Source organism: Rana temporaria, chromosome 5 (assembly GCF_905171775.1).
Source record: "Rana temporaria chromosome 5, aRanTem1.1, whole genome shotgun sequence".
NCBI lineage: Eukaryota > Metazoa > Chordata > Amphibia > Anura > Ranidae > Rana > Rana temporaria.
This window is the reverse complement of record NC_053493.1, coordinates 264,960,328-264,982,496: the sequence shown is the minus strand read 5'-3', so window position 1 is coordinate 264,982,496 and position 22,169 is coordinate 264,960,328. Positions and strand designations below refer to the sequence as shown.

At 44.9% G+C, this 22,169-nt stretch overlaps 1 protein-coding gene across 2 annotated transcripts in view; it reads right to left on the bottom strand.

The window, feature by feature from the left end:
• NRSN1 (neurensin 1) overlaps positions 1 to 22,169 on the bottom strand; it is a 51,541-nt gene that overhangs the window by 6,508 nt on the left and 22,864 nt on the right. For both annotated transcript variants that reach the window (XM_040353793.1, XM_040353794.1), the window contains exon 2: positions 601 to 798. In XM_040353793.1, coding sequence (XP_040209727.1) covers positions 601 to 789 — 189 coding nt within the window. In that variant the 5' untranslated portion in view covers positions 790 to 798. The remainder of the gene's footprint in view (positions 1 to 600; positions 799 to 22,169) is intronic.

Below are 22,169 nucleotides of genomic sequence, written 5' to 3'. Positions count from 1 at the left end.
TCGTTCGCGAATACGGCTGTACGTCATTTACGTTCACGTCGAATCCAATACGTCCTTGCGACGTAATTTGGAGCAATGCACACTGGGATATTTTACGGACGGCGCATGCGCCGATAAAAAAAAAACGTAAAAAAAATTAAAAGACACGTTACGCCGGCAGATAGATACACTAATCTATCCGAATCCGGCTCCTAGTTTGTGTTCTAGTGATTGGTGAGTCAAAAAGCAGATACTGGTGTGTGTGGGTTTCTTGCAGACTTCAATGTCCAAGTCCAAACACACAGTCCAAAAAGGGTAATCTGTTATTCTGTGTAAAATCCCAAGTAAACTTGATGCTTGCCCTTCAGGTCTGTTTATCTTGACCCATGCATTGTCCACATACCTTCAGCAATGACTCTACCCCAGCAGTTTGGCAACAATTCACACATTCAGCAATGTAGCACAAGAAAACACAAACAACTAGCACCTTTCTCAGACCTTATGGCATTATAGGAGTTGGATTATATAACTGGAATAGGGAGATTTCACAGACCATCACATCTCCCATAATATGTGTTATACTGCAAAGTAAAAAAAAAAAATCTGAAAAAGCTTGCTTACCTTCCAGAATATAGAGTTCCACCTACTGGGCGATCTCTGGATCTGAAAATCGTCATCATATTCCCATATTGAAGCTGTACAGTCCTCATAAAATTGGTGCAGGTAGGACCGAACTCCATAGCGATGGTATCCTCCTTCAGGAGTGCTTTGTGACTGCTTGGACCCACAGATGTCAGCACACGAACTCATCCTTATGACCTAAAATTGCACACATTCAAGAAATATTTAGATAACCTAATACCAATAGGCTAAACTGTTAAACAAAACAACAACTTAACATTTTTTAGATCAAACAGGCAGTGGGAATTATAAATAAAAAAAAGTTGTCTGTTTGGAAGTTTTAGCAACCCTGACCCTGCCACCCTGTCTGTTTCTGTTATAGGCGAGGCCGCGTGTGAAGGGTTGTGACACACCTAAAATACAGCTTGTCAATGAATCTGAAAATGAATGCCAGCACATCACCAGGAGTACCGTATTTTCCGGCGTATACGACGACTTTCTGGATGCAAAAAAATGCATCCAAAGTCGGAGGTCGTCTTATACGCCGGGGACGGTCTCCGTGCTGCGAGCGTCCATGATTTAAAAGCCGCTCCTTCTCATCGTGTCCTGTGATAGGCGGAACACAAATCTTCCCAGCAGCGCCTCTGTTCTGTGTTCCTCCTATCACAGATGCCTTCTCATCCTCGGACGAGAGGACGTCCGTGATAGGCGGAACACAGAACAGAGGCGCTGCTGGGAAAATTCCTGTTCCGCCTATCACAGGACACGCTGAGAAGAAGGCGCAGCTTTCAAATCATGGACGCTCGCAGCACGGAGACTGTCACCGGCCTGGAAGTCAAAGCAGCAAAACGTGAGTGATGGCAATGTTGGCACAGTGGGGGCAAGTGATGGTACAGTGGGGGCAAGTTATGGCACAGTGGGGGCAAGTGATGGCACAGTGGGTGCAAGTGATGGCACAGTGGGGGCAAGTGATGGCACAGTGGGGGCATGTGATGGCACAGTGGGGGCAAGTGATGTAATGGCACAGTGAGGCATGTATTGTAATGGCACAGTGAGATTTGAAAAAAGCCTGTTTCTGTCAGCGGTTCTGGCTCCCCCTCAGCTTCCAGAAAGACTAGTAGGAAGGGGGTAGTCTTATACGGCGAGTACATCCCAAAACCAACGTTTTTCCTGGAAAATTAGGGGGTCGTCTTATACGCCCAGTCGTCTTATACGCCGGCAAATACGGTAAATATAGAGTATACAGGGATCTTTTGAGCTCTAATACTTAACAGTATAGTGCAGTTTGCTATACTAGCCTTTAGAAGAAGCAAAATGAAAATTCATAAGATGAAAGTATCCAAGTTCCCAAACTACTCAATCATTCTGGCTGCCCCTTCATGTGACTCAGTCCTCTCACTCCTCTCTATAGACCGTAATGTCTTAGTGCAGCCACCCCCTTCTCACCCGTGAATCTGATACAGTGTCATTTTCTGACAGCTCTGAAAAATAAAACACATTTCTGGCAGTGACATTAACTCTGAAGATTCTGTTAAAAGTGATTTGGTTTTAATGCCTACATAACTTCCTTTTACAGTGTAACAGATTCGCCCTGTTTTCCAACAAGTACGTTAGAACAGCTGTCGCCAACCAGAGGTCGGTGGGCCACTGATGGTCCACGAGAAGATGTTGGTGGTCCCCAGGGGTTTTGCCACAAATCAACATTGTGGCGCATGTATACCGTATTTATCGGCGTATATAGTGCAGTTTTTTCCCCTTAAAATCAAGGGAAAATCGTGGGTGCGCAATATACGCCGATATACGACGATACCCGGGCGCCGCCGAAATAGACCGAGCCGAGTGTACGGCGAACTCGGCTAGGCTCGGCCACGCTTGGCTCCGCCCGCAGCCACGTGAGAGGAGCCGAGACAAGCCATGAGGAGCCGAGCGCCGCAGCCTAGAGCCGAGCCGAGTGTACTGCGCACTCGGCTAGGCTCGGCCACGCTCGGCTCCGATGGACACAGGGCAAAAATTTAAGTTTTTTTTCCCCTTAAACTACCTTTCTAAGTTTGGGGTGGGCGTTATACCCCGAGAAATACGGTACCTCCTAATTTTCTTTCTAGTGTTCTCAATGCGTGCTGACAGTCAATGGTGTCAGCATTCATTGATACCTGATGCCTCCTCTGTAGATCTGGCTCATGTGAATTTAGAGGGAGGTGCTGGGAGTAATGCAGAGAGGTGAAGAATGAGGGGACTTCCAGTGGCAGCGCTGATCACAGACTGTGGGAGGGAGCACAGAGCTGCGGCGGAAGAGAGGCCTTGTAAAAGTGATCAGGTGGCTGTAAAAATATTTAGATCACTTTTACATGATAGCCCATTGCTGGCTAGACATGTGCAAACTGAAATATTTTGTTTCGTAATTTCGTTTTCGTCAGAAAAATAAATTTATTTAGTTACTCCCGAAAATCGTTTTGATTTATTTTGTTTTTCGTTGGGAATAGCTTTCGTCCGAAAATCCAAATATACTTGGTTTCAGTGTCGAATGGTCAAAGAATATTCGACGGAACATTGACATTTTACGTCGAATCGTATATTTCCGGTCGAATATTCCGCCTACAAGAATTCTAACGTTGTATGACTACTAATAATAATAATAAATAATTATATTATTATTATTTATTATTACTAGTCAACCAGCATTAGAATTGTTCTATAGCCTATGGGCGGAGCATTAAAAATGTACGAGTCCAGTATATCTTCTCCGTCGAATCTGCTTAGCTCTTTCGATATACACCATGGGCCAGATCCACAAAAACCTGGCGTAACTTAAAAAATCCCATTTAAGTTACACTGCCTTAAAGTTTCTACCTAAGTGCCTGATCCACAAAGCACTTATCTAGAAATTTCAGGCTGTGTAACTAAAATTCCGCCGGCGCAAGGCGTTCCTATTCAAATGGGGCGAGTCCCATTTAAATGAGGCGCGCTCCCGCGCCGGCCGTACTGCGCATGCGCGAAGTTACGTTACGCCGAGTTTTGAGGATCGCGACGGCTTAAAAAGGTTGCGTCGGGAAAAAAAAAAATGACAGCGGCATGCATTCCTGAGGGAGAACTCCATGCCAATTTTCAAAGAAAAAACCGGCATGGGTTCCCCCCCCAGGAGCATACCAGGCCCTTAGGTCTGGCATGGGTTGTAAGGAGACCCCCCCCACGCCGAAAAATTGACGTAGGGGGTCCCCCTACAATCCATACCAGACCCGTATCCAAAGCACGCTACCCCGGCCGGCCAGGAAAGGAGTGGGGACGAGCGAGCGCCCCCCCCCCCTCCTGAGCCGTGCCAGGCCGCGTGCCCTCAACATGGGGGGGTTGGGTGCTCTGGGGCAGGGGGGCGCACTGCGGGCCCCCCCACCCCAGAGCACCCTGTCCCCATGTTGATGAGGACAGGACCTCTTCCCGACAACCCTTGCCATTGGTTGTCGGGGTCTGCGGGCGGAGGCTTATCGGAATCTGGGAGTCCCCTCAAATAAGGGGGCCCCCAGATACCGGCCCCCCACCCTAAGTGAATGGATATGGGGTACATCGTACCCCTATCCATTCACCTGTAGGCAAAAAGTAAAAGTTAATAAACACACAACACAAGGCTTTTTAAAATATTTTATTATTCTGCTCCGGATGCCCCCCCTGTCTTCGTTATTAGCTCAATTAGCAGGGGGGGCTTCTTCTTCCGCTCTCCGGGGGTCTTCCACTCTCCGGGGGTCTTCCGCTCTCCGGGGGTCTTCTCCGCTCTCCGGGGGGGGGGCTTCTCCGGACTCCGGGGGGCTTCTTCCATCTTCTCCCCTCTTCCGCTGTTGACTCGGCGAACCCCGGTTCTTCAGCAGCTCTCCGGTGCCTTCTTCTTCAGCGCTGGCTGCCTGCTATGTTTGTGTGTTAGCTCGATTTCAAACAGGCAGCCAGCGCGGTCTTCTGTGGCGTCAGGGTCTTCTGGTCTTCTCCCCTCTTCCGATGTTGCCTCGTCGCCTGTTGTCGCTGTAATGATGGAAGCGCGCCTTGCATCACATTTATATAGGCATCACCGTCCCATCATGCTCCGGTTGGTACCCACGTGGTGGGTGCACGTGGGTAGGCACCCACCACGTGGGTACCTGCCGGAGCATGATGGGACGGTGATGCCTATATAAATGTGATGCAAGGCGCGCTTCCATCATTACAGCGACAACAGGCGACGAGGCAACATCGGAAGAGGGGAGAAGACCAGAAGACCCTGACGCCACAGAAGACCGCGCTGGCTGCCTGTTTGAAATCGAGCTAAGACACAAACATAGCAGGCAGCCAGCGCTGAAGAAGAAGGCACCGGAGAGCTGCAGAAGAACCGGGGTTCGCCGAGTCAACAGCGGAAGAGGGGAGAAGATGGAAGAAGCCCCCCGGAGTCCGGAGAAGCCCCCCCCGGAGAGCGGAGAAGACCCCCGGAGAGCGGAAGACCCCCGGAGAGTGGAAGACCCCCGGAGAGCGGAAGAAGAAGCCCCCCCTGCTAATTGAGCTAATAACGAAGACAGGGGGGTATCCGGAGCAGAATAATAAAATATTTTAAAAAGCCTTGTGTTGTGTGTTTATTAACTTTTACTTTTTGCCTACAGGTGAATGGATAGGGGTACGATGTACCCCATATCCATTCACTTAGGGTGGGGGGCCGGTATCTGGGGGCCCCCTTATTTGAGGGGACTCCCAGATTCCGATAAGCCTCCGCCCGCAGACCCCGACAACCAATGGCAAGGGTTGTCGGGAAGAGGTCCTGTCCTCATCAACATGGGGACAGGGTGCTCTGGGGTGGGGGGGCCCGCAGTGCGCCCCCCTGCCCCAGAGCACCCAACCCCCCCATGTTGAGGGCATGCGGCCTGGCACGGCTCAGGAGGGGGGGGGGGCGCTCGCTCGTCCCCACTCCCATTCCTGACCGGCCGGGTAGCGTGCTTTGGATACGGGTCTGGTATGGATTGTAGGGGGACCCCCTACGTCGATTTTTCGGCGTAGGGGGGGTCCCCTTACAACCCATACCAGACCTAAGGGCCTGGTATGCTCCTGGGGGGGAACCCATGCCGGTTTTGTTTTTACAAATTGCCGTGGAGTTCTCCCTCGGGAAAGCATACCAAATGCCGTCGCTGGAATGGGCTTTTACAAGGTGTGACTAGTTTACACTTTGTAGAACCAGCCCTAATTTTACACTTGCAAAATAACACTTACGGCGCAAAAAGGAAGCTGGAAAGCTTTGTGGATCGCCTTAAGTGCTAATTTGCATACTAGCAACGGCATTTCGACTCGAAATGCCCCCAGCGGCGGATGCGGTACTGCATCCTAAGATTCGGCAGTGTAATTCAATTACACATGCCGGATCTTCTGCCTAACTTTGGAAAAAGCCTTTTGAGGATCGTTTCCAAAGTTACACACAGACTGAACAGCAGTTAAGTCGGAGTATCTCTTTTGTGGATCTGGCCCCATAAGCCTTCCATGACAGATTCAGCGATTTTCGATGCTTTGTCGAATCTTTTCTCTATAATGTCGAATCTTTTCTTTTCTCTATAATGTCGAAAAGTACCGTATGTGTGTTTGTAGTAGAATATCAGGTTCGATAGACAGATTGCTATTCAGTCAGCGTCATGTCAAATCTCCTATCTATATCGAATTGTTATATTTGCAACGAAAACAAGCATTTTTTTGTTACGGATCTCTAGGTTTTCGTTTTGTGCGCTTTCGTTATCGTTTGTTAAAACGATAACGAAAATACCTGAATTGCGGACGAAAATGCATTCGGACGAAAACGAATGCACATGTCTATTGCTGGCTACAAATTGTTATACCAGGACCATGGCTGCAGCCATAATCCTTGTATAACTACTTGTTCCTGAGGATGTACAGGTATGTCGAAGTGGGGGAAGTGGCTTGTTCCTGAGGATATACAGGTATGTCGAAGTGGGGGAAGTGGCTTGTTCCTGAGGATGTACAGGTATGTCGAAGTGGGGGAAGTGGTTAAAGGGGTTGTAAAGGTAAAACATTTTTTCCCTAAATAGCTTCCTTTACCTTAGTGCAGCGTTATATTGAGCTACCTTCATGTGATTGGACACTGGCAAAAAAGAAAGGCTACAGAGACATCCACTATATAACCTCTCTAAATTCCCAGCTAGCCTCAGCATTGTAGCAAGCAATAGCGAGATCCCAAGAACATAGGGGGAGACCTGTGTCCTATACTGTGCTCCAGGAAAAAGATTGTATTGGTAAGTCTAACATCCTATTTTCCTGTTTTGTACAGTACAGGAGACATGCTTCTTTAAATCATTATGACTGAGACATCCTAAAGCAGTCCAACTGAGGGGGGAAGCAATGCCAACAGGCCCACATTTCAAGCAAGTCAAGAACTGGAACTGGCATCAGTGGTGTCTTATGGCTGAAATCAGTGGCGGCTGGTGCTCAAAATTTTTGGGGGGGCGCAAACTAAAAAAAAAAAAATTGCAGCCTCACTGTGCCCATCACATGCAGCCACTGTGCCATCAAATGCAGCCACTGTGCCATGCCACCAAATGCAGCCACTGTGCCATCAATTGTCACCACTGTGCCATGCCATCAAACAGCAACTGTGCCATGCCATCAAACGCAGCCACTGTGCCATCAATTGTCACCACTGTGCCATGCCATCAAACGCAGCCACTGTGCCATCAATTGTCACCACTGTGCCATGCAACACAGCAACTGTGCCATCAATTGTCACCACTGTGCCATGCCATCAAACGCAGCCACTGTGCCATCAATTGTCACCACTGTGCCATACCATCAAACGCAGTCACTGTGCCATCAATTGTCACCACTGTGCCATGCCATCAAACGCAGCCACTGTGCCCCTCAACTGTTGCCACTGTGCCAATTGTCACCACTGTGCCCTTTAATTGTCACCACTGTTCCCCATGATGCCACTGTGCCCATTGTCACCACTGTGCCCCATGATGCCACTGTGCCCATTGTCACCACTGTGCCCCATGATGCCACTGTGCCCATTGTCACCTCTGTGCCCTTTGTCACCACTGTGCCCCATGATGCCACTGTGCCAATTGTCACCTATGTGCCCTTTGTCACCACTGTGCCCCATGATGTCACTGTGCCCCTTTCCCTGTAAAAAGCACTTACCTGAGGATTCCATCGATGTCTTCTGTCGCTGTGGTGAAGCTTCAGCCAATCAGGTTCCTGATAACCAGAATCCGGGAACCTGATTGGCTGAAACGGCCGTTTGTCTTATACAATGAGCGCAGATTGCCTGCGCTCAGAGTATAGACAGCTGCCGCTATTCGGGTAACCGGCGTCCCGCATCCGGTTATCTGAATAGACCAGGCAGCGCTGGCAACCAACAATAACATACATTTGTGCATTTATGCACGAATGTGTGTTATTTGTTTGCGAGAGGGGGTGGCGCTGCAGCGCCTTCTATAGACGGCCGCCAGAACTGCGGCTAAAATGTCAAAATGACATTTTAGCCGAATAAAAGTTCTTAAAGGGCCCGTTTTTTTTGTTTTTTTTTGTGACTGTGGGAGGGGGGGGCGGCGCCCGTGCGTCCCTATGGACGGGCCGCCACAATCGTGACTATCCTGATATCTTGAATGCAAACAGGAAGAGACAGGCAGAAATATCTACTAAAGCAAGGTAGAAAATGCACAGTAAGCACTTTTGCCCACATTACAGCACCATAAACAATGGGGTGCATCTGGCACAATAGTGCTACCACAGGAACCCTTTGGCAGGACATCCATATAGTGCTTAAATACCATCAACCTCGACTTTCCTGGACCATGCCACTGAATGAGTGAAAGGGTCAAAGTCTAACCGCCAAAGGAAAAAAAATAATGGGCACCCTGGGACTGAATGTTTAGAGGGCTTCTGCCCTGTGTATACACTACGTCAGTAGTTATAAAAAGTAGGAGTAAACCTCTTTCTGGCTTTGCAATTTCCACTCAGGAATTTTAATAGAGACTGAGCTCTGCCCCAGGCAGATCATGGCTCTGGTTCTGTAAAGCACCTTATAGCTAACTCCACACCCTACACTGCATGTCAAGGGGTGCACTCTAAAGACTGGCCCTACATCATCCATCAGGCAGGAGCCGTGTACGGTCCTCCAAGTCCACTGATCCGCAGTGGGTATAGTGCAGCAGGGTTGATGTAATAAACATCTTGGTAGAAATCATCTAGAGAAAGAAAGAGAAAACTTCCATATTTAGACGGTAAGAATCTCTCAGTATAGGAAAGAAGTTCATCACCTAAAGCTGGTTAGTAATGAAGGAGGTATTCCAGGGGATGTCTCAACAGCCTTTCTTTTTTGTTAGTTTCTAATTACCTGAAGGTAGCTGCGTATAGCCCAGTTGTAATGATTTAAAGAGGCCTGTGTACTGTACTGTAGGATCAAGAAACCTTCGCACCACATCACTGTTGATAAATCTAAGGCCTCGTACACACGGACGGACTGTCCGATGAAAGCGGTCCGCCGGACCGTTTTCATCGGACAGTCCGCTGCCGGATTTCTGTCTGATGGTTGTACACACCATCAAACAGAAATCCGCACGGACACGATACGCGGTGACGTGGCCGCGCCGTCGCCGCGACGATTACGCTGCGACGTGCGCGGCCCTGGAAGGTCAATGCTTCCATGCATGTGTCGAATCACTTTGACGCATGCGAGGGCTTTCGGCCGAGCGGACATGTCCGGTGAGTCTGTACAGACGACCGAACATGTCCGACGGACAGGCTTCCAGCGGACATGTTTCTTAGCATGCTAAGAAACATTTGTCTGCTGGAAACTGTCCGATCCGCCGGAAAATTGTCCGGTCGGACTTACCGATGACCGAACATGTCCACTGAAACTGGTCCGCGGACCAGTTTCAGCAGACATGTTCGGTCGTATGTACGGGGCCTTAGTGAGATTGTATAATCAGATTATAATGTTTATGACCAGCTCAAAAGGGAGTATAATAGAGTAGGAAGTGAAAAAGACTAAACTAGTAGAATTTAGTTCAAAATGTGTCATCTTAACCGCTAGCCGACTGCCTCACGCACTTATACGTCGGCAGAATGGCACAGGCAGGCAAAGCAACATCTACAAACATTGCTTTGAATCTGCTGCCTAGCGGGTGTGTGCGCGCCGTGGTCTCCGTCACCGTGCCCGCGGGACCCGCGGACGCGGTGTTTGCCAGTGTACCGCGATCGGGTCACGGAACGGCAGAACGGGGGGATGCCTTTGTAAACAAGGCATCTCCCTGTTCTGCCTAGTGACAGGACACTGATTGTCTGCTCCCTCTCATCGGGAGCAGTGATCAGTGTTGTGTCACAGTAAGCCCGCCCCCACACAGTTAGAATCACTCCCTAGGACACACTTAACCCCTTTCCCGCCCCCTACTGGTTAACCCCATTCACTGCCAGTGTTATTTACACAGTAATCAGTGCATTTTTTAGAGCACTGATTGCTGTATGAATGACAATGGTCCCAAAACAGCGTCAAAAGTGTCCAATGTGTGCGCTACAATGTCGCAGTCATGATAAAAATCGCACATCGCCTCCATAGCTAGTAAAAAAATATAATAAAATACCATAAACCTACCCCCTATTTTGTAGACGCTATAACTTTTGCGCAAACCAATCAATATACGCTTATTGTGATTTACTAAAAATATGTAGAAGAATACGTATTGGCCTAAACTGAGGAAAAAACATTTTTTTATATATATATTTTTTGGGGGATATTTATTATAGCAACAAATAAAAAATATTGCTTTTTTTTCTAAATTGTCACTCTATTTTTGTTTATAGCGCAAAAAATAAAAACCGCAGAGGCGATCAAATACCACCAAAACAAAGCTCTATTTGTGGGGAAAAAAAGGACATCAATTTTGTTTGGGAACCACATCGCACGACTGCGTATTTGTCAGTTAAAGCGACGCAGTGTAGAATCGCAAAAAGTGGCCCGGTCATTTGGCAGCCAAACCCTCCGGGGCTGAAGTGGTTAAGAACACATGTTAAATTTCACGATCGTCAATGGTGTCAAATTGAGGTTCGTTTTTGACCGCAGTGATGAGAACATTCAAAGGAGCAGGATAAAATTAACACGTTTCTAACAATGTATGTATTTCCGTTCATAAAAGTACATTCATTCCAAAATCAAATGTTTAAAGTGGATGTAAACCCACCCTCATCCTTTCAAAACTACTGCCATAGTGCTGATCTATAAGCTTATACATGCCTTCTGCATGTATCCTTACCTGTCAAATGTCTCCCCTCTGTCTGTTATAAGAACTGAAAAACTGCAGATTTTGTGAGTGGATCTGTTGTCTGGAGCTCGGTGGGTGGAGTCGTGATGTCAGTAGACTCCCCAACCCTCCTCTACACTCCCAATGTCAAAATGCATTTTTTCCTGTGTATTCCTTACACTAAATTCTGCTATGATCACTAACATCCAGTCAAAATCCAGAAAAGTAACCACATGACTTCAGAAAAGGAGTGGGGGTGGGAATTAAAAAATAATGCCGTTCTCCAGGCTAGTGCATGAGATATGTAAATAACCTGTCACTCACTGCAAGGGGGCGGAACGGACTAAGGTTTTTCTCTGTAAGTCCGTTTTATTTCACTGAACAATAAAAGAGGATTGCTCAGAGCTGGATTAACTCTGTGTGGCAAGACTGGGCACAGATCATAGGAAATCTTATACTGTACATTGTGACATCAAAAAATTAATTAAAAAAATTCGGGTTTACATCCACTTTAAGCAAACCAAATTTTAAAGCACTTTTGAACAACATTTGTTTTGTACTGTAAATTTTTGTACGAATACAAATCTAGCGTACAGCCAGCCTAAGACTGTTATCTGAAAGCCTGCAGCTTCTAAACCATGAATATAAGATTATGTTGCTGAATTATGCCAGGAGAGGATATGTCTGCTGTTACTGAACTCTGGATGACAAAGTTCTTGAAGGTAAATATAACAATTCTTTTGAGTGTTGTAGAAGCTAATTTTGTTATGACTAGCCGCTAGATTAGGTTAATTCATTATTGTATTTAGTTTTGATTCATACTACGGTAGTTCCAGAACTACGCTAAAAATAACCATCCTTTTGTCTATTAGAAAAGTGAATGTGGTTACATGTCTAGCTTGCAGATGAGGGCAATTTGTTATTGCCATTTGAACTGTCATGTTTTAGATTTTTTTTTTACTATTTATAGATCTTAGTATAAATATTTATATGCTTTTGATCTGTGTGGGTGTCTGTTTCCTTGGCAATCACTGTAATCAACCTAGTTTCATGGGGCCAGATTCACAGAAGAGCTACAACGGCGTATCTCCTGATACGCCGTCGTATCTCTGAGATACGAATGTCGTATCTATGCGCCTGATTCATAGAATCAGGTTACGCATAGATAGCCCTAAGATCCGACAGGTATAAGTGACTTACACCGTCGGATCTTAGGCTGCAATTCTAGGCCGGCCGCTAGGTGGCGATTCCATTGCGGTCGGCGTAGAATATGCAAATGACTAGTTACGCCGATTCACGAACAAAATTTACGTTGTTTCGGTAGAGATACTTCGCGTAAAACTAAGCATGCCATCTAGGTGGTCTAACCAATGTTAAGTATGGCCGTCGTTCCCGCGTCAAATTTTTAAATTTCACGTCGTTTGCGTAAGTCGTCCGTGAATGGCGTTGGACGCCATTTACATTAACGTCGAAACTAATGACGTCCTTGCGACGTCATTTATCGCAATGCACGTCGGGAAATTTTAGGGACGGAGCATGCGCAGTACGTTCGGCGTGGGAACGCGCCTAATTTAATTGGTCCCCGCCCCATTTGAATTAGGCGGGCTTGCTCCGGGCGGATTTACGCTACACCGCCGCAAGTTTACAGGCAAGTGCTTTGTGAATCAAGCACGTACGCTGAAAACTTGCGGCGGTGTAACGTAAATGGGATACGTTACGCCGCCGCAGCGTAGCCCATTTCTACGTGAATCTGGCCCACGGTGTTTAAAGCACTACAAACATTGTTTAGGTATGGTAACTACATTGATTCCTTTTAATGGAATATTCCCCTTAAAGGGGTTGTAAAGGTTTGTTTTTTATTTTCTAAATATGTTCCTTTAAGCTAGTGCATTGTTGGTTCACTTACCTTTTCCTTCGATTTCCCTTCTAAATGTTTTTTTTTATTTTTGTTTTCTTTGTCTGAATTTCTAACTTCCTGTTCCTCCTCAGTAAGCTGTTCTGGTTGACTAACCCCCAGCCAGATGATGGGGGCAAGCTTTCTGAGGAGAAACAGGAAGTGAGAAATTCAAAGAAAAAAACATTTAGAAGGGAAATCGAAGGAAAAGGTAAGTGAACCAGCAATGCACTAACTTAAAGGAACCTATTTAGAAAATAAAAAACAAACCTTTACAACATTTTCCATAACTGCTCTATTTTCATTTGAGATTTGGTTATTTGGTAATTTGTTGCATTTTGCTCGGGCCTTGCCCTCACATTTATTTTAGGATATGGCGCAAAACATCCCCTTCATATGAATTGTATGAAAAATCAGGAAGCTCTACATTTTCATGACGTCTGGCTGCTTGGACCTAGATATAAATAAAATCCATAAGTAAATGTCTAATATTCTTAGGAATACTGCAGCTCAACAGTAGCTTTATATATCATCTATTTCACTGGAAAAGCTGTGGGAAATGCATATTGATGCTACTGGTTCACTTTACCAACAGAAAATGTTAATTTACCACTTAAAGAGAAAGTAACCCTGATGGGTTTTACTTCCTCTTTCGTTCCCTGCAAACTGGTGGTCGACCAATATAACAGCCGACATTGCCTTTTTAAAGTAAAAAATGGCCGATTGTGAAGGGATCTGAGACAGGGGCGTGCTGGGTGAAAATACCCCCCCCCCCTACCCGGTCGCTCACCGTCTATTCTAAACTGCTGCTATCACGGCCGCTGCCTGCTGACTTAAAAAAAAAAAAAAAAAAAAAGGAAGTCGGCAGCGGCGGCTGCCGATTGGCTGTTATTGGCCGTGCTGCATTCAGGGGTTTGTAGTCTGGAGGCTTTGGTCAGGCTTTGGCCAGGCAAAAAACCCATATCGGTCGACCTCTACTGCAAACCCTGCAAAGTAAAAGCATAATGGGCTAGTATGCATCGCATACTAGCCCATTATGTGGGATTTACCTGCAAACTAAGCCCACTCTGTCACCGCTGGATGCTGCATGCGTCTTCACCCCTCTCTCTTCTTTCCAGAGCAGCGGACTCCGGCTGTGTGACTGGCTGGAGCCGTGTGACTTCACTCCCACGCATGAGCACCAGTCATTGCACATGTGCCGATGACATGATCTCAGCACTACAAGGTAAATATCTCCCAAACAGCTCATGTTTAGGAGATATCTACAGTACCTACAGGTAAGCCTTATTCTAGGCTTAACTATAGGTACAAGTTCTAAAAAGGGGTCTACAACCACTTTAACCACGTTACCACCGGGCCAATTTTAGCACTTCTCTCCTTCATGTAAAAATTACAATTTCTTTGCTAGAAAATTAATCAGAACCCCCAAACATTATATATATTTTTTTAGCAGACACCCTAGGGAATAAAATAGCGGTCATTGCAATTTTTTTCTCGCACGGTATTTGTGCAATCATTTTTCAAACGCCTTTTTTGGAAAAACTAAACGGTTTCATGAATTAAAAAATTAACAAAACAGTAAAGTTAGCCCATTTTTTTTGTATAATGTGAAAGATGATGTTACGCCAAGTAAATAGATACCTAACATGTCACGCGTTAAAATTGCGCACACTCATGGAATGGCGCCAAACTTCGGTACTTAAAAATCTCCATAGGTGACGCTTTAAATTTTTTTACAGGTTACTATTTTCGAGATTAAGAGGAGGTCTAGTGCTAGAATTGTTGCACACGCTCCAACGCACGCAACGATACCTCACATGTGGGGTTTGACCGGCGTTTACATATGTGGGTGGGACCTACATGCGTGTTCGCTTCTGCGCGCGAGATAACGGGGACAGGGGCGTTTTGAAAAACATTTTTTTTTTTTTTTACTTAATTTTTTTTATATTTACACTTTTTTTTACATTTTTTTTTTTAATCACTTTTATTCCTATTACAAGGAATGTAAACATCCCTTGTAATAGGAATCAGTGTGACAGGTCCTCCAGGCTTACAAGCATGAAATCTGTGAAAAAAAAAATCACCGATCACATGCTGACAGCCGCGATTGCGGCTTTGTTTACTTCCGGGTACTGGGCGTGATGTCATAACGTCGCGCCCGGGCCTCCGACGGTCATAGAGATGACTGGTGACCATCGCTCTCCGGGCACCCAATGGTACGGGAGAGCTCGGAGAAGCACCGGATGGCGGCGGGAGGGAGGGACGTCCCCTCCCGCTGCCTATAAGAATGATCAATCGGTGGGATCACCGCTTTGATCGTTCTTATCGTGCACAGAATCGGTGGGTGAAGACAGCGATATCTGAATGTCCTCGGTCGTCAAGAGGGTAAGGACCAAGCCTATTTCTGACACTTGTTGCTTACAAGTTAAAATTGGAGATTTTCCTACCCTCGGGGACGGAAAATATAGATTTTATTAAAAACAGGAGGCGAGTATTATGCTATAATCTTTCTTTACTGTCATCCAGCAGCAAGAGAGTTAATGAAAAGAAAAAACGTTACACAGATAGGTATGCAAATGAACATAGGTAGACTGTCCAATCAGGTAACAGGAGTATGTTATAAAGGTGAGGTACAGGTGATATTCTTCCTCTTTCTTGATGATAAAACTAGACTGGAAATAACTTGAACTGGAAACTAATTGGAACAACTTGAACTGGAACTCATTCTTCAATATGTCATGAAGTCCACAGTAGAATAGGCGCATTAAGCTGAAAAAGAATGCATTATGTAAGAGCAAAATAAATCTTGAAGGGTAGGGTATTAGGGTGGGATAATACTCGCCTCCTGTTTTTAATAAAATCTATATTTTCCGTCCCCGAGGGTAGGAAAATCTCCAATTTTATGGCAAACAGGAGGCTCATATTATGCTTGTTCAAAGCTGTATACTTTAGAGCATTAAATAAACGTACAACCTATAGTTATAATACATTCACAGACACATGAGATTCAGGTCTAAAGTAGAAATTCTTAAAAGTGTATTCTGAAGACCAGTTTGCAGTTCGCATTAAATCTGATAGAGAACCACCTGATTGAAATACCTTAGTGGCCATTGCACCTCTGGTGGAGTGGGCGCCAAATATGGAAATGTCAATGCCTGCCATATCCATGGTTTGTCTCACCCATCTAGCCAAGGAGGGTGAGGAAACTGGATGGAAGGGTTTGCAGTAGAAAATTAGTAATTGAGATGAGTCAGGGTCTCTAAAAGGTTGAGATTTGGTTTCATAGGTTTTTAGACATTGGACTACACAAAGGTTTGGATTGAAGGGAAAGGCCGGATAGAAGACCGAATGTAAGTTGGTCTTTGTGCGTCTGAAAATGGAAAATTGAACACCCTGGGGATAGAATTGTCTACGGGATATATCTAGGGCTTTTACATCCGCTACTCTTTTAAGGGAGATGAGACAAAGTAGTACTGTTAGTTTGAAAGATAGAAGTTTTAAAGACAGATTCTCATTATCACCCCAGGAGTTAAGAAAATTTAAGAGGATGAGGATTCTGAAATGGGTCTAGTAGAATAGAAGGGAATACTGGGAGTAATCGTGGGTAGTCTATGCTCATCTCCAGAGCCTGAGGGAACCATGTTTGGGATGGCCAGTAAGGGGTTATCAGAACTATGTTCGATTCTAGGTAACGTGTCAGAAGGAGAGCCCTTGATATTAGAGCAAAGGGGGGGAAAGCGTAAGATGTTCCTTTCAGTCAAATTTGTAGAAGGGCATCTGTCCCCAATGCTTCTGGGTCTGGACGCCAACTGCAATATGTTGGAATCTGTCTGTTCAGGCGTGATGCAAACAGATCTATCTGGAAAGGACCCCACAGGGAGTTTTAGATGTTGAAAAATTGTCTGGTTCAACATCCAATCGTTGGAATCTGTTAGATAACAGGGAATTCCAGTCTGCAATGGAATTGGATAGGCCTGGGATGTATTCCGCCTTCAATATAATGTTCTTGTCCAGGCAAAAATGCCAAAAATCCTTTGCAATGTTCGCCAAAGGTTTGGATTTTGTACCTCCTAAGCGATTGATGTATTGTACTGCGGATATGTTGTCCATGCGCAGTAGAATACAACAATCGGATCTGTCTCTCGCAAAACTCTTGAGAGCAAATGATCCCGCTAAGATTTCGAGACAATTGATATGTAACAGAGCTTTGTCTGGAGACCATTTCCCTCCTGTTGTAAGAGGGCCGCAGCGAGCACCCCAACCTGAGTTGCTTGCGTCTGATTCTATTATTAAATCCGGATGTGGATGGAAGATAGTCTTCCCATTCCACATCTGGATGTGAGTCAGCCACCAAAGTAATTCTTCTTTGGTGTCCGGAGTTAGTGTTATCTCGTCGGAATATGCCAAGCCGTCTCTTAGATGTTGGGCTTTTAGTCTCTGTAGTGCTCTGTAGTGTGGAGGTGCCGGAAATATCGCTTGGAAGGAAGCTGATAATAGACCGACAATCCTCGCAATTGTCCGAAGAGATATTTGACTTTTGTTCAGGACTGAGCGAATCTCTCTTCTGATCGTCTTCAATTTCCTGTTTGGAAGACTCAGAAGGGATAGTTGGGTATTGACAAGAAAACCCAGAAATTCTACCTCCTTTGAAGGGGTTAGGATGGATTTCTTGTAATTGATTATGAATCCCAGCATGTTCAGAAGGGATATCGTCCATTGAATGTGTAAATGAATAGTCTGAAGTGATTGTGCCATGATCAAAATGTCGTCTAAATATATTATTAGACGAACACCCCTGCTCCTTAGAGCTGCTACTACTGGTTTCAGTAGTTTCGTAAAGCACCAGGAGGCAGATGACAGACCGAATGGGAGACTGGTGAATTGCCATTTCTTGTTTTGCCACAGGAATTGAAGAAATGGTTGGGAATTCTCGTGCATGTGCACTGAAAGATAGGCATCATTCAGATCTGTTTTTGCCAACCAGTCTCCTTGTAATAAAAGGTCTTTTAACAGGTGAATACCTTCCATTTTGAAATGGCGGTAATGGACGAAATTGTTTAGATATTTCAGATTTATTACTGGTCTGAAACCTCCATCCTTATTTTTGACCAGGAACAGGTTGCTCACAAAACCTGGAGTTTGCAAGGGAACTTGAACTATGGCCCCTTTGGAGTAAAGCTCTTTTATCTCCAGTGAGATGAGCTTTTTGTCCTCTTCTGAGAACCTTATTGGAATAGGATCCTGACTTTGAGTCGGTAAAGAGGTGAAATCTATCTGGTAACCTAACACGGTGTTCAGAGGGCCTCTGGGGAAATGACCTTCGGTAGAAGATCTGTTGGGAAATCGGCCCTTGCGTTTCCCAGCTTTGGGAAAAACTTTGGTTGGAAAACCTTTTTGAGTGATGATTGGGCCTTGTCTAAAGAAGTAAAGAGAGCTACGTATTTGTTGATCTCTTTAATAAAAGAGTCACCAAAAAGTAGACCCTTGGTGATGGAAGATGGTTGAGATGAAGCGAGATGCATAAGCTGTGGATCCAGCTTCATCAGAATCGATCTTCTCCTTTCGCTAGAGATGGCTGCATTGGCGTTGCCAAATAGTACAATGGCTCGCTGAGCCCAACCTTTCAGGACATTTAAATCTATTGGAGTGTTAGATGAAACTGCTTCTTCTATTAAATCTAGAATCTTAGCTAAGGGGCCTAACATGTCTAATAATTTATCTTGACAGAAACGATATGATCTGTCCACCCCCTTTTTTGGGTGTTTTCCTGATTTTAGAAGGAATTTAACTAATGCGGGGTCTAATTAGGGTGTATTGGCTAATTTCTTTGGGAGGGACGGTCTTGGGCACTCTGCTCTTAACTTACTAGCCTTGTTCTTATCTAATGGTTTCTGGATCCAGAGGCTTAAACATTTCGTAACTAGGGAATGGGTAACCCATTCCCCTGAACGGGGATGTTTAATTTGACCTGGGTCGAAATACGGATCACCAGAGCCGTCTATAATAGCAACCTCGGATTCCTCCTTTTCAAGGGTATTCCTTCTTCCGCATCAGAGACATTCTCATATTCAGAGTCTCTTCCTTCTTCTGATAAAGATTCCGCATCAGAAGAATAATTGCTGGAAGAGGTACGGTAAGAGTCTGTTTTTTTGCCTCTTTGAGGCCATTTTTACCCGTTGTAAGATCAACTCCTCCCGGGCAGAGGGTATAACGTGTGACCTCTTGTCACTGACAGTAGCCTTTCCTTTACTAGGAGGCTTAGAAGATTCACCCTGGTTCTCCATCAGGACCATTATTTTAGAATGGGACGGACCGGTATGAGATATATGATGTCGTTTTTGAGACACTTTACCCGCTTTTTTTTCAATCCCTGAATCATGTGGGATGTAGAGTCCTCTGCTGACCAATAAATGTCAGATGGGGTAATAGGTAAAGGTTCAGGGGTAACCTGAGGTTTACTTTGAGACAGGGCCATGACTACCGATTGTGCAATGGAATCATGCATGGTCGTCTGCATAGCAGATTGGATGGATTTATCTAATATGGATTGGATTTTCTGGTTTTCCTCAGGGATATCTGAGGGGGTAACAGTAGTGGAATCTTTATTAGACATAGTGAGGTGTGAGTAAATGTGATTAACTGAAGACAAATTATTCTGAAAGAGAAAAAATAATAGAACAACTAATTAATATATATGCAGCAGAACTATATATATTTTTTGTATCAGCAGACAATATATATGTCAGCAAGAGGGCACATATATTATGAGCGTATACCCAAACATATATATATATATATATATATATTTATTACTAATATTCTGACTGCAGTTCAAAGTGTGTAAGTATATATGTATATATATATATATATACATACATCCATATATATATACATATATATATATATATATATATATATATATAAAAGTATATATACACATATCTATATGCATATATCCATATGAACAAACATATGTTTATTTAAATTTGTTTGTGTAAATGTGTTACTATTTGTTTGTGTGTGCCAAACATACACCCCTGAACCTAAACCGTGTTCAGGTTTGGTATGTGGCAGGCACACACCCACACAGGAGAACGGACTTATTGTCAGGGAACGGCGGTATAGCAGCGCTGCAGCGCAGTGAGGAGACACACTGCGTGTCGGGCCGCGAATCCGCGCGGGACCGCGCCACAGCTGAGCACCAGCTGTGAGGAAACGATATCCCGGACTGCCGGGATACCGCCGAACGGCCGCGGTGAGGGGACGCGGGCCGTCAGAGAACAAGTGAGTGTGCTGTAAGCGGGGGTATTGGAATGGTGAGGAGACCACCTAGGAAGATAATGAATAGAAGGGGGGTGGGCAATGCTGGGACTGCCATTAAGGATAAAAAGTACAGCCCTGCAAACTGTGACAAGCGCAGGGTTGCAGGGAAAACTCTGCAGAAAATGAATATAAATATATATATATGAAATGAGTTATATATTGTGACAGGGTACATGATTCCATGTATGTCAGTGAGAGGTTGTAAAGATCAGCTTTCCCTGTCTTAGAAAGGGTTAAGCCTGGCCAACAGGAAAACCTCCTCTCTCTCCCTATTAATTACACAACACCTGATAGAGACTGGAGGAGGGAGAGCTCAGCCTGAGGCATGCTGAGCTGAACAGGACAGGTTGGAGACTGTCTTCTTTGGAGAAAAAAGGTCTGTCACAGACAAACACTTATTTGGACTATTATTTGTTTATTTGTTTTATACTGGAGGCTGGAATAGCCCCTCCAGTACACAGTAGTCAGGGACCGTACTGTTAGTTAGCTTCCTAAGCTGAAGTAGGCCGTTTTGTTTTTGTATTATTTCTTTTGAGTGCAATAAAGCCATATTTATTGCTTATGTTCAGCGACTTTGCTGCATTACATTACCGCTATTCCGTGCGACCTTGTCACAATATATATATATATAATATATGTAGAAGCACCTGAGGAAAAAATTTCAATGTACTTATCTGGCTGGAGCAGCAAGAAAGAGGAAGAATATCACCTGTACCTCACCTTTATAACATACTCCTGTTACCTGATTGGACAGTCTACCTATGTTCATTTGCATACCTATCTGTGTAACGTTTTTTCTTTTCATTAACTCTCTTGCTGCTGGATGACAGTAAAGAAAGATTATAGCATAATATGAGCCTCCTGTTTGCCATAAAATCAGTATTTTTTGCTATGAAAAAATCAAAAAATTATGTGCAGCTGGCATTGGAACAGATGCATGTAGACAGAAAGCGGCTAAAATGGTCCAGAGGAGGTCAGCAATATTGGGTGAAACCATGGTGAAAGTAGTTTCTTGAAAAAAAATGTAATAAAACATAGCAATTGTTTATGCTACACAGTGGTTTAGGAAATTCAGTTCTGCCTAGTTAGGTATGCATGTCTAACAAAGCACCAAAGCATACAGTCCTTGCAAAGTATATTCATTATTAACAACAAATATGAAACAGAGAGTTTCCGAAAACACTTCCAAATGGTTCTTTTGCATTGACTTTTGAACTTTTTTTCCATAAAACTACTTTCACCATGGTTTCACCCAGTGGGGTAGATTCAGGAAAGAATTACGCCGGCGTATCCATAGATACGCCACGTAATTCCAAAGCTGCCCCGGCGTATCTACTTTCTGTATTCAGAAAGCTAGATACGCCGACATTAGCCTAAGATACGACTGGCATAAGTCTCTTACGCCGTCGTATCTTAGGGTGCATTCTTACGCTGGCCGCTACCGTTGTTGTCGGCGTAGATTATGCAAATTAACTAGATACGCCGATTCACAAACGTACGTACGCCCGGCGCAATTTATTTACGTTGTTTACGTTAGGATTTTTCGGCGTAAGGTTGTTCCTGCTATTAGGAGGCGCACACAATGTTAAGTATGGACGTCGTTCCCGCGTCGAAATTTGAATTTTTTACGTCGTTTGCGTAAGTCGTTCGCGAATAGGGCTGGACGTAATTTACGTTCACGTCGAAACCAATACGTCATTGCGACGTCATTTAGCGCAATGCACGTCGGGAAATTTTAGGGACGGCGCATGTGTAGTACGTTCGGCGCGGGAACGCGCCTAATTTAAATGATCCACGCCCCCTACCTGGATCATTTGAATTAGGCGGGCTTGCGCCGGGGGATTTACGCCACTTTACAGGCAAGTAGTCATACGTTACGCCGCCGCAGATTTGCCCGGTTCTACGTGAATCTGGGCCAATATTGCTGACCACTTCCTGTCTAAATGCATCTATTGCAATACCAGCTGCACATCATTGCTTTACGCCCAGTTCCTGGTCTATGCCAGTGTGATATGTGACAATGCAATAGCACAACTGGTAGATGGTTATCACCCCATGATGGAAGGTGCCTGAATAAGGGCCTTCAGGGTAAATCACTCGTTTTGTTT